The following is a 12,926-nucleotide window of genomic DNA, read 5'->3' as shown; positions in this document are numbered from 1 at the left end:
AAATAAAATCCCTTAATGGCTTTTCATTGCTTTTAAGTTAAATATGGTGCTTTAATTTGCCAAAGTATCCGAAAATCTCGGGCCTCCCCTCTCACCAGCCTCCTTGTAAGTGAGGCTGCCCTTGTACTCTTGCTTGCAGTCACACTGACCTTTGTGTTGCTTGCCTGTCCGTGCATTCCATTCTACCACAAGATCTTCCACACGTCCTCTTCTTGGAATGCTCTTTTCTTTCTTTTTTTTTTTTTTATTATACTTTAAGTTTTAGGGTACATGTGCACAACGTGCAGGTTAGTTACATATGTATCCATGTGCCATGTTGGTGTGCTGCACCCATTAACTCGTCATTTAACATTAGGTGTGTCTCCTAATGCTATCCCTCCCCCCTCCCCCACCCCACAACAGGCCCCGGTGTGTGATGTGGAATGCTGTTTTCTATCCCTGGCTCTCATCCTTTGGATCAGGGCTGTCCAATCTTCTGGCTTCCCTGGGCCATAGCAGAAGAAGAATTGTCTTGGGCCACACATAAAATACACTATAACACTAAGAATAGCTGATGAGCTAAATTTTAAAAATCACACAAAAAAATCTCATAATATTTTAAGAAAGTTTATGAATTTGTGTTGGGCCACATTCAAAGAGCTGAACTAGGCTGCATGTAGCCCGCAGGCCACGGGTTGGACAAGCTTGCCAGATCTAAGGTCACGTTCACTTCTTTTGAACATGTTGTCTGAGTTCCTTGACTCAACAATTTTACGTCTAAAGGTACTCATCCTTTCTGTACTCCCAGTATAGAAGCTTTCCCTGTGTGTGGGAATTACATGGTTGCCTCTGTACTCCACCAGACCATATGTTTCATGAGAGCAAGCATCTCACTTGGTTTTCGTTACCATTTTTCAAATTTTACGTAGAGCTCAGTAAATATTCATCAAATGAATGAATTAATAAATAAATGATAACGCTCAGTCAGTAACTGGGTTTTTACATACCAAATGCCTATCTACAGGGTGCCTCACATTTGCATCCTAACAGTCTGTTTGCTTTTCTGCAGCTATGTAGTTTAAGTTCTAAAATGCTACATTACCAATCCCTGCTGCTTCATCTAGTAAATATTTAGTGAATGCATGTAAGGCCAAGAACCCACTCCCAACTAATCCTTTCTTGCTTCCCTTATTTTGTGCTTTTCTAGTCTATCAGCTTTGCACTTCCAACTTATAGTGTGCTCTTTCTCTCACCACCCTTCAGCAGACTTTAAAAAAAAATGAGTTAAACAATGTTTAATCATCAAATAAAGTGGTTTAATAAAGATGATACAGAAACCAAACACTTCATTCAAACAAAGAACTTGATATGGTTGTAGTGTTAATAAATATATTTTAAATGTAATCCATTGCTCCCATTTTAAAACCTCCGCGGATTAGGCAACGAGTACTTAGATATAATACCCAAAACATGATCTATTAAAGAAAACAGTCCATCCATTGGAGTTAATTAAAATAAAACTTTCTGTACTTCAAAAGAAGCCATTAAGAAAATGAAGAGACAGGCTACCAGCTGGGAGAGAATATTCGTGAATCAAGCACAATTGTATTAATAGGATTTGTAGTAAATCATACCAATCCTAACAAAGGACTTGTATCCAGAATATATATAGAAATCTTATAACTCAATAATAAGAATACACAAAACATGATTTAAAAATTGGCAAAACAGCTGGGCATGGTGGCCCAGACCTATAATCCCAGCACTTTGGGAGGCTGAGTTGGGTGGATCACTTGAGGTCTGGAGTTCGAAACCAGCCTGGCCAACAAGGTGAAACTCCATCTCTACTAAAAATACAAAAAAATTAGCCACACGTGGTGGCAGGCGCCTGTAATCCCAGCTCCTCAGGAGACTGAGGCAGGAGAATTGCTTGAACCTGGGAGGAAGAGGTTGCCGTGAGCGGAGATCGTGCCACTGCACTCTTGCCTGGGTGACAGAGCAAGATTCCGTCTCAAAAAGAAAAGGCAAAAGATGGCAAAATACTTTACCAAAGAAGATACACAGATGGCTAATAAAGTGCAATCAAGGATGTTACACATCATCAGTCAGAAAAATACAAATTAAAACCATAATAAGATACTACCTCACACACAATAAAATGGCTATAATTTTTAGACAGACATACCAAGTGTTGGTGAAGCTATAGGAAAACTGAAACCCACATGTATTACTGCTGGCAACGTAAAATGGTGCCACCACTTTGGAAAATAGTTTGGAAGTTTCTTAAAAAGTTAAACATAAACTTACCATAGCCTAGCAATTCTAATCCTATGTATCTACCCAAGAGAAATAAAAGCTTATGTCCCTGCAAAGATTTACACACAAATGTTCACAGAAGCATTATTCATAAAAGCCAAAAACTGGAAACTGTGCAAATGTTCATCAACTAAGGAATAGATAAAATGTGATGCAGTACTACAGTTGGCATATTATTCAGCAATAAAAGGAAACAAACTACTGCCACATACTCCAACATGGATCAACCTGAAAAGCTTTATGCCAGGTGGAAGGAGCCAAACACAAAAGACTCCATATTATATAATTCTATTCCTATGAAATGCCCCAAACAGGCAAATTGATAGAGACATAAAGTAGCTTAGGTGAGAGTGAGAAATGACTGCAGCAGGCATGGGGGACGTCATGGGCTCGTGGAAATGGTGCAAAGCTAGATTGTGCTGGTAGTCATGCCACTCTATAAATTTAATAAAAATGAAAATAATCAGCCTCTAAAAAGTGCATTTTCTACCTGATGACTTCTAACTTTGCTATTTTGCAGAATAACCTTTAGCAGCTCCTAGTCCATTCACATAAGTGTGATTCCCTCAGCATAGCATATGAGGCCCTGACTTAATGTCTTAATTAGGGTTCTTGAGATAAACACACACACTCACATGTATATGTACACACAGATATATACAGAGAGAGATTCCTTAAAGAATTGGGAGGGTGCTGGCAAAATTCCCTTTTGCTCAGGGAAGGTCAGACTCTTTTTTCTGTTGAGACCTTTCACTGATTAGTTGAGGCCCAGTCACATTATGGAAGGTAGTCTGATTTACTTAAAGTGCAGTGTACTTTTTAAAAAAAAAAAAAAATTTACTATTTAATTTTAGAATCAGAGGGTACATGTGCATGTTTGTAACATAGGTATATTGCTATGTACACAGATACGTAGGAATTTACCTATGTACATTGTTACATAGGTATAATGGTGGGAATTCGGCTTCTAATGAACCCATTACCTAAATAGTGAACATTGTACTTGACAGGTAATTTTTCAACACTAGCTCCCCTCCTGCTCTCCTTGCTTTGAAGTCCCTACTATTTATTATTTGCTAACAGTCTGTGTGTATCCACTTGGCTTGGCCCCCACTTATAAGTGAGAGTATGAAGTATTTAATTTTCTTTTAAATGATAAGGATAATGGCCTCCAACTTCATCCACGTTGCTGCAAGAAAGACATGATTTCATTCTTTTTTCTGGCTGTATAGTTTTCCATGGTGTATATGTACCATGTTTTCTTTCTGCAGTCAACAGTTGACAGACACTTAAGTTGATTCCATGACTTTGCTATTGTAAATAGTGCTGCGATGAACATGTGAGTGCAGGTGTTTTTTTTGTTTGTTTGTTTGTTTTTTTGACGGAGTCTTGCTCGTCGCCTAGGTTGGAGTGCAGTGGCATGATCTCGGCTGACTGAAACTTCTGCTTCCCAGGTTCAAGCAATTCTCCTGCCACAGCCTCCCAAGTAGCTGGGATTACAGGTGCCCACCACCATGCCCGGCTAATTTTTGTAGTTTTAGTAGAGACAAGGTTTCACCATGTTGGCCAGGCTGGTCTCAAACGCCTGACCTGATAATGATTTCTTGGACGGATGTGGTGGCTCACACCTGTAATCCCAGCACTGTAGGAGGCCAAGGCGGGTGAATCACCTGATGTCAGGAGTTCAAGACCAGCCTGGCCAACGTGGTGAAACCCCATCTCTACTAAAAATACAAAAATTAGCTGGGCATGGTGGTGAGCACCTGTAATCTCAGCTACTTTGGAGACTGGGGCAGGAGAATCGCTTGAACCTGGGAGGCAGAGGTTGCAGTGAGCCGAGATTGCACCATTGCACTCCAGCCCGGGTGACAAGAGCAAAACTCCTTCTCGAAAAAAAATAAATAAATAAATAAATATAATGATTTCTTTTCCTTTGGGTAGGTATCCAGTCATGGGATTGCTGGGCTGAATGGTAGTTCTATTTTTAGTTTTTGGAGAAATATTCATGCTCTTTCCCAAAGGGGTTGAACTAATTTATGTTCCTATTAACAGTGTATAAGCCACATCCTCACCCACATCTTTTATTTTTTGACTTTTTAAAATAACCATTCTGACTGGTGTGAGATGGTAGCTCATTGTGGTTTTAGTTTACCTTTTTCTGATGATTAGTAATTCAGAGTATTTTTTTTAATGTGTTTATTTGGCTACTTGTATTTCCTCTTTTGAGAAATGTCTGTTTATGTCCTTTTTTCTTTTCTTTTTTTTTTTTTTTTCAGGACCAGAGTCTCACTCTGTAGCCCAGGCTGGAGTGCAGTGGAGTGATCATAGCTCACTGCATCCTTGATTTCCCAGACTCAGGCAAAATTTCTGCCTCAGCCTTTAGAGTAGCTGAGGCCACAGATATGTGCCACCATGCCTGATTAAACTTTGAATTATATGTAGGGATGGAGTCTCCCTATGTTACCCAGACTGGTCTTGAACTCCTGGGCTCAAGCAATCCTCCTGCCTCGGCCTCCCAAAGTACTGGAATTATAGGCATGAACCATCATGCCTGATCCTTTGGCCAGTTTTTAATACAGTTGTTTGTTTTTTTCTTGTTAAGTTCTGTGTGGATTCTGGATATTTATCCTTTGTTGGGGGCATAATTTAAAGATATTTTCTCCCATTCTGTAGGTTGTCTATTTACTCTGTAGATTAGTTTGCTGTGCAGATGTTTTTAGTTTAAGTCCCATTTGTCTATTTTTGTTTTTGATGCATTTGCTTTTGGGATCTTCATCATAAACTTTACCTAGGCCAATGTCCAGAAGAGTTTTTTCTAGGTTTTCTTCTAGGTCTTACATTTATATCTTTAATCCATCTTGAGTTAATTTTTGTACACAGTGAGAGATAGAGGTGCAATTTCATTCTTCTGAATATGGCTAGCCATTTTTTCCAGCACCATTTATTGAAGAGGCTGTCATTTCTCCAGTGCTTATTTTTGTTAACTTTGTCAAAGATCAGTTGGTTGTAGGTACGTGGCTTTATTTCTGGGTTCTGTATTCCATTCCATTGATCTATGTGTCTAATTTTGTACCATTACCATGCTGTTACAGTTACTATATCCTTATACATAAGTCAGGCAATGTGATGCCTCTGGATTTGTTCATTTTGCTTAGGGTTGCCTTGGCTACTCGGGCTCTTTTTTGGTTCCATGTGAACTTAAAGTGTACCAATTTAAATGTTAATCTCACCCAAAGACGGCTTCACAGAAACATCTGGAATAATGTTTGACTGAATATTTTGGCACTATGCTCCAGCCAAGTTGATACATAAAATTAGCCATCACACATAATGAGAAATATTTATGAAGCGTATAGTGTCCCCCAAACTTACCCCAGTATTTCTTTTTACCCTTAACCTATAGTACACGGTCAGATCTTACTACTCCAGTCAACTCTTCTCTGCCTCTCCCACACAGACCCACGATCTCCTGCTTCTGCAGGTTGTCCGTCTCGTTCACCTATCTGAAATATTTGCCCCCTCATCTCTTTATCCTTTATTCCCGCATATCTTCATCTTTGAAATTTTTAATGATCCTTCTTGGAATATCTTAAAGATACTTCTAAAACATGTGACTTTTTAAAACTTAGAACCCTACTTGGTTTTATTATAATTCTTCAGTCATCATCTTTTCTCCTATCAGACTGTAAACACTGCCAAGAGAAACATGTGCAGTAGTACTCCTGAAAATACCAAATGGAAAACTTTGGAAATAAACGATGTATAAGTTTTAGATTACATGCCATTTTGAGCAGTGTGATGAAATCTCACGCCCTGCTGCTTTGTCCTGCCCAGGATGCGAATCATCCCTTTGTCCCCCTGGTCCGTGCTGTATAGGCTGCCTACCCGTTAGTCACTTAGCAGCCATCTTGGTTATCAGATTGATTGTCATGACACTGTAGTGCTTTTGTTCAAGTGACCCTTATTTTACTTAATAATGGCCCCAAAGCACAAAATTAAAGATGCTGGCAATTTGAATATGTCACAGAGAAGCCATAAAGTGAAGCCTTTTAAGTGAAAAGGTGAATATTCTCAACTTAATAAGGGGAAAAAATACTGTATTCTGAACTTGCCAAGATCTACAAAAACAACAATTCTTCTGTCTGTGAAATTGTGAGGAGTATATTGTTATAATCGTTCTATTTTCTATTAGTTACTATTTTTAATCCCTTACTGTGTCTAATTTGTATGTTAAATTTTAGTATGTATCATAGTATGTATGGATAGGAAAAAGTAAAGGGTTTGGTACTATCTGTGGTTTCAGGCATCCACTGGGGGTCCTGGAACATATCAGCCATAGATAAGGGAGGACTACTGTACTACAGAGGACCTTAGATCTGGTGGTAACTCAATAAATATTTGTGGACTTATATCTTTATGCACATATGGTCTATTATGTTCACTGTCCATGTGAGTTGAATTCATACTTTTCCAGGTAGTTTGCATTGGGAAGAAGATTATAAGGCTGAATTAATTAGTTATGAGAAGATTATAGTATTAATGGCATAAAACACTGGCTCTCTCTCAGAAATCCTTAAGGATGACATTAACTAATTACACTTTATATGGCTCAGGCCTACTTTTGATGTCAGTACACCATGTGACTTTGTCTCTCAGTCTGGACTCACATTAACTACATTCCTGGCATACCACACTGAGGTCCTAATTTGCAGTGATAATAACTGTCTTATAACCCAAAATACGCATTTTTACAGATCCGCTTGGGAAGACACATTATAATCAGAAGATTTCTTGGTGGGCACATGCTCAAAGGTTTAATTGCCTGAGTTTATGATAAATCCTAATATTATGATCAATCTTGAGTTCTCTCAGAGCTGGGTTGGACATCCCTCTTTGATACTTTTATAGCCTTATGATTATCTCATTGCACTGAAGATACTATCATAATTGCCTGTTGTCTGTAGCACAGGGCGTGGCACTTGATAGCACTCAGTAGGTATTTATTGAATGAATAAATAAAGGAATAGAGGGTGCTGGTAAAATCTTCCTGTCCTCTGGATAGTGTTTGAGTAAGTGTAATCTATATTTGTTCCTGTGAGTTTGTTTTTTATTCTATTGCTGACCAATCCCATTTCAACGTGCATGTTCTTTATTTAGCTCATTTTATACCTTCAATCAGCTCTTGGTCTCCCCACAGTTTTGCAATTTAACACTAGAAAGATAATTTCATGGGGTTATTTTAATTTTTTCATATATAACAAAATTTAACTGATAATTGTGTGTGTGTAGATAGATAGATATCCATATGTATAAGCTTATATATATCTGTCTAAATGGTTAAGCTTATACATATATATACCTGTCTATATGGAAATACATATATATAATGTACATATATGTATATACACATAACCACCAACCTATCCACACATTATTAAAATATTATAGAGATAAGTATTATGGGTTTCAGATATTTCCCACATTCTTACTAGAACTGATCAGACCTTAGAAATTCTGTAATCCCAAAATATTATGCCATTATATCTTACTCTATCAAGGCAGGAGAAACCACTCAGTGCCATGGGTACTAAAGACAAATTGTCTCAAAATGTCTCCTGTATATACCCATTTCTATAAAAGGTAAAACAATAATATCATACACACACACACACACACACCACACATATCTGCTTTAATAGGTACATAGACTCCCCAGCAGGATATCGAAGATTTGGTAACAACTGATGCTTTTCAAGGAAGGAAACAGAACTAGAAGAGGTTGGAGGGAGACTTACTTTTCAGTGTATTCCTTTTTGTGCCATTTCAGTTTGCAGTGTCTTATCCCTTACTCAGAAATGAATAAGTAGCAAATCAATAAGTGTTCCTTTTGCCTTAAAAACAAGACTTCTGGCTGGGCGCCATGGCTCACGCCTGTAATCCCAGCACTTTGGGAGGCCGAGACAGGTGAATCACAAGGTCAGGAGATCGAGACCATCCTGGCTAACACGGTGAAATCCCCTCTCACTAAAAATACAAAAAATTAGCCAGGCGTGGTGGCGGGCACCTGTAGTCTCAGCTACTTGGGAGGCTGAAGCAGGAGAATGGTGTGAACCCGGGAGGCGGAGCTTGCAGTGAGCCGAGATTGCGCCACTGCACTCTAGCCTGGGCGACAGAGCGAGACTCTGTCTCAAAAAAAAAAAAAATAAAATAAACAAGACTTCTGTTGTGCTTTCAAGGTTGTATCTCATTGCTACTGCTGTCATGTTGGGTTATTCTGGACATAGAGAAGAAATGATCACACTTATCTCTGGTTTTGTTTTCCAGGACTTTGTTGGCATTAGGATGTCATGTGGGTATATCAGATGAACATGCTGAAGACAAGGTGAAAAAAATGAAGCTACCCAAGAAGTAAGTTGAATGACTAGGCAATATTAAATAATCTGCGTAGAGATTTAGTGCAACCAATAACTCTTGATGGACACACAGATGCCTTGCTTTTACCGAAGCTATAAAATTCAGATTCAAGGCTGGGTGCGGTGGCTCACACCTTAATCCCAGCACTTTGGGAGGCCAAGGCAGGTGGATCACCTGAGGTCAGGAGTTCGAGACCAGCCTGGCCAACATGGTGAAACCCCATCTCCATTAAAAATACAAAAATTAGCTGGGCATGGTGGCACGTGTCTGTAATCCCAGCTACCCGGGAGGCTGAGACAGGAGAATCGCTTGAACTTGGGAGGCAGAGGCTGCAGTGAGTCAAGATCGTGCCACTGCACTCCAGCCTGGGCAACAGAGCAAGACTCCCATCTCAAAAAAAAAAAAAATTCAGATTCAAAAATTTAAACTAACTAAATTACCCTAGGGGTTACATTAAGTATCTGGTGAAACAATAGTTTCTATCACATTGCTGAGTGATGACACAAAGCTCAGAATATATTTGGGAGTGTGTTATAAAAATTGTGTTATTTTCCCAGTGTGTGTTTGTATGTTAACAGAGGTATCCATATTTCTAAATGATTACATATAGCTTCCTACTTTCTGCCCAAAAATCTTTATAATTTTATTTACTTTTACAATAAAAATATATTCGAGGATTAATTACGAAGTCAGCATTGTTATCCACATTTTAAGATGAGGAAATTGAGGTAGATAGATGCTGTAGTGCTGGTTTGGCCTGCTGTTCTATGACCTATGTCTATGATCCTGCTTAACTTCAGACCTCACCTTTCTCATCTGCCAATGAGCATTAGTAATACCTACTTAACAGGGAAGTTTTAGGTATTAAAGAAATATTCAATAAATGATAGCTGTTTCGTATTACTTTCTTATTTATTTAAACTTAAGTATCCAAGCTATTTTCTGATGTGTATGACTTGTAAGTAGCAGACCTGTAGATGTATTAAATAATAGCATCGAGATATAATCAAAATAACCACCCCATGATCTCTATCAGTCACCTCAGGCCTCATGTTCCCCCAGAAAAACATAAAATCCAAGTAGAAATTGTGTTTTCGCCGTGCAAATGCAGATTTAAGCAAGTCTTCCAGTTCAACAGCCTATGAACCCAGGTGCTCCATAAGTGAGTTTATAAAAACTGTATTGTTACCTTGCGCATTTTTAGGTTCTAAAATTTTTCTTTGAAAATTTAAATAATTCCAAAAGATGTGATTTTATGGTACATTTTGCATATTTACATTTCAAGATGACACTTTTTCATCAACTTTGAGTGTATCTTATGAGCACAGACCACAGTGTTCAGATACCTGCCATCATCTGTTTAAAAATGACATAAAAATGTTGATAATGGAGAATTTTACATTATTCCATTTTCCTTTTTGAACTGTATTTTCAAATTATTTCTCCTACTGTCTATTATGCTAATAATCAATATTTTATGCTTGACAGTCTTTGAGTACTCTATCCTACGTTATAACTAAGATATGTATCTAAATTGAATTTTTAATTGTTTTTGTTTTCTGTGATCATAGTCATTAAGTTAAAATTTTCCTCTTGAGTTATCATTATATTATTTTAGTACACAGGTGCTCAAAACGACATAAATTATTTTTAATGAAAATTAATATAAAATAGGATTTTATTGGAAATAGCTCATTGTAAGATGGATTTAGCTATTCTTTACCTAATTACATTATGTATTCACGTACAAATAATATTTACTGATAGAGTCAAGTTGGCAGAGTGGTTGCAGTCTTCGTTCATATAAATAATTTTTGTTATTAAAAAGATCATTGAGTTACGTGAACCAAAAACCATAATTGTTTATTATGAAAAATCATATTTAATGATTTTTTCAGGGTGACAGCTCAATTATGCCCTTGTTCAGTTTCTTGAAAGCCAAAAATTGGAATCTACATGACTTGCAAAAGAATTCATTATCCTCTCATTTTCATTATCCTCATCCTTTCCAAACCACTCTCAGGTTTTTTGGAAAGTATCCAAAAAAGGCATTATTAAGGCTAAAACAGAACAAAACCAAAAACCAAAAAACAACAACCTAGTAATTATACCTGTTACTCTTTTACTCAGAAGGATAAGAAAGTAGAAATGTTAATTTCACATTATCTTTGACAGCATAATACATTTAATCAATTGTTTGTATCAAATGCTATGTGTGAGTGTGTGTGCATGTGTGTGTATGTATTTGGGGTACAATTCAACTTATTTCATGTATAGATTCTATCTGTTATAAAATCTGATTGATAAAGGCAGTTTTCACTGTCAAAACAATCAGCTAAAACAGAATTATCTTTTGTCAAAAATATCTGGTTGTCTTTTTCTGTTGAAACAAATGGGTTAATACATGTCCCCATGACAATCATCTCAATTCCAATTTCTAACTTTAAGATAGGTAGATGAGAGATTGATAGCTAGATGATAGAAAGATGGATGGGGCACAGGGTTTAAAAATAAGTTTGTCTCATTGAGGAACTAATGTCCTCTGCCTTGAGTATTTATTAATGCATATTCCTTGTGTTGCTCTCACAATGCAACACAGCAATTATTTGAGAGTGGGTGAAGATATGGAAAAGCTGAGACCCTTCAATGAAAACTATACTTGGACCTGCTGACAGTCTATATACTATTTCTAAATTTGCCATGAGATATCATTTTATTCTTTCTCTATTGACAAAAATCTTCATAATAACAGGTATTGATATGAATGCAGATCAGCACAAGCCTAAAATGTTGGGTTTTTTTAACAACCAATTTGCAAGCAATTTGACATCATTGTGTAAAATTGAACATTTGCACATCTTGCTACCCAGCAGTTCCACCTCTAGAGATATACCCTAGAGACAGTTTGCACCAACAAACAGGCAAACTATCTATCATTCATGGCAACATTATTTGAAATAGCTAAAGAATAAGGGGGGAGTTATAGGAGGTGGAAGAAATATTCTTCAATAAGAAAATGAATCAAGTTGGCTATAGTCTAATAATGAACTCACAGAATTATAAATGACAGCATAGATGGACCTAAAAAATAATAAGAGTGTAAAAAACATTCTACAAGGTGATGCAATGTAAAACCATCTTTGAGGCTCAAAAGCAAGTAAAACTAAAAAATAAAAACTAAATACATATTTTGGAGATACATACTTCGATAAAGACTGACTTTCTAAAATCAATGAAATTATAATTCTAGATAGTAATTATCTTTGGTATAAATATAAGCAGGGATGTAAGATGGGGAGCAGCACACAGATAGATGTAATGTTAGTAATGTTCTAATTGTTAACTTCGTGATGGATTAATGAAGTTCATTTTATTATAATGCTTTGAAGCATATACTTTCGTAGTTATTTTATGATGATTTTTTAAAATAAAAATCTGATGACAGATATAAATCCAGATATACCATTAGTCATAACAAATGTAAATGGATTAAATTCTCCATGTGCGTAACAGAAATTGTCAGATTGGATTCAAAAAGATAATTTATGGTATGCAGCTATAGGAGGTACATCAATAACTTTAGAACATAGAAAAGTTGAAAATAGTAAGAGTGACACATTAGGGAATACTGCTCAAAATGAAACTGATGTACTCTCCTTTTATCAGTTTCTGAATAAAACAAAATTGCCCTTAAAGCAAAATTAATATTAAGAAAAGAAGGTCATTCTATGGAGGATTGAGAAAACAAGCATCATGCTATAACTACTCATGTATACACCAAGTAAAACAGCTTCAAAAATCAATGAAGAAAAATACTAGATTTTCAAAAAGAAATAGACAAATATACTATCATAGTGATAGACCTAACTCAACTCTCAGAAACTGATATGTGTAACAGATAAATATTAACAAAGATTAATAAAAATATAAACACACACCAATTAAAACTTGGCATATGTAGAGTGCTGCATGCATGAAACATTTATAAAATTTAATATCCTTTAGGACATTAGACACTGATGTAAAGATCATATCCACTGGATCACAAAGAATAACAGCAAAAATAACAAATCATGACACATTTAGACATTTAAAAATATACTTCCAGGCGCGGTGGCTCACGCTTGTAATCCCAGCACTTTGGGAGGCCGAGGGGGGCGGATCACGAGGTCAGGAGATCAAGACCACAGTGAAACCCCTCCTCTACTAAAAATACA

At 36.8% G+C, this 12,926-nt stretch overlaps 1 protein-coding gene across 6 annotated transcripts in view; it reads left to right on the top strand.

The window, feature by feature from the left end:
* The window catches only part of RYR2 (ryanodine receptor 2), a 787,631-nt gene that overhangs the window by 476,290 nt on the left and 298,415 nt on the right, over positions 1–12,926 (top strand). For all 6 annotated transcript variants that reach the window (XM_030812625.1, XM_030812626.1, XM_030812624.1 and 3 more), the window contains one exon: positions 8,620–8,703. In XM_030812625.1, the coding sequence (XP_030668485.1) occupies positions 8,620–8,703 (84 nt within the window). The remainder of the gene's footprint in view (positions 1–8,619; positions 8,704–12,926) is intronic.

The sequence above is a fragment of the Nomascus leucogenys genome, chromosome 5, assembly GCF_006542625.1.
Source record: "Nomascus leucogenys isolate Asia chromosome 5, Asia_NLE_v1, whole genome shotgun sequence".
Lineage (NCBI taxonomy): Eukaryota > Metazoa > Chordata > Mammalia > Primates > Hylobatidae > Nomascus > Nomascus leucogenys.
Note: the sequence above shows the minus strand (reverse complement) of the source record. Positions and strands in the feature narration are given on the sequence as shown.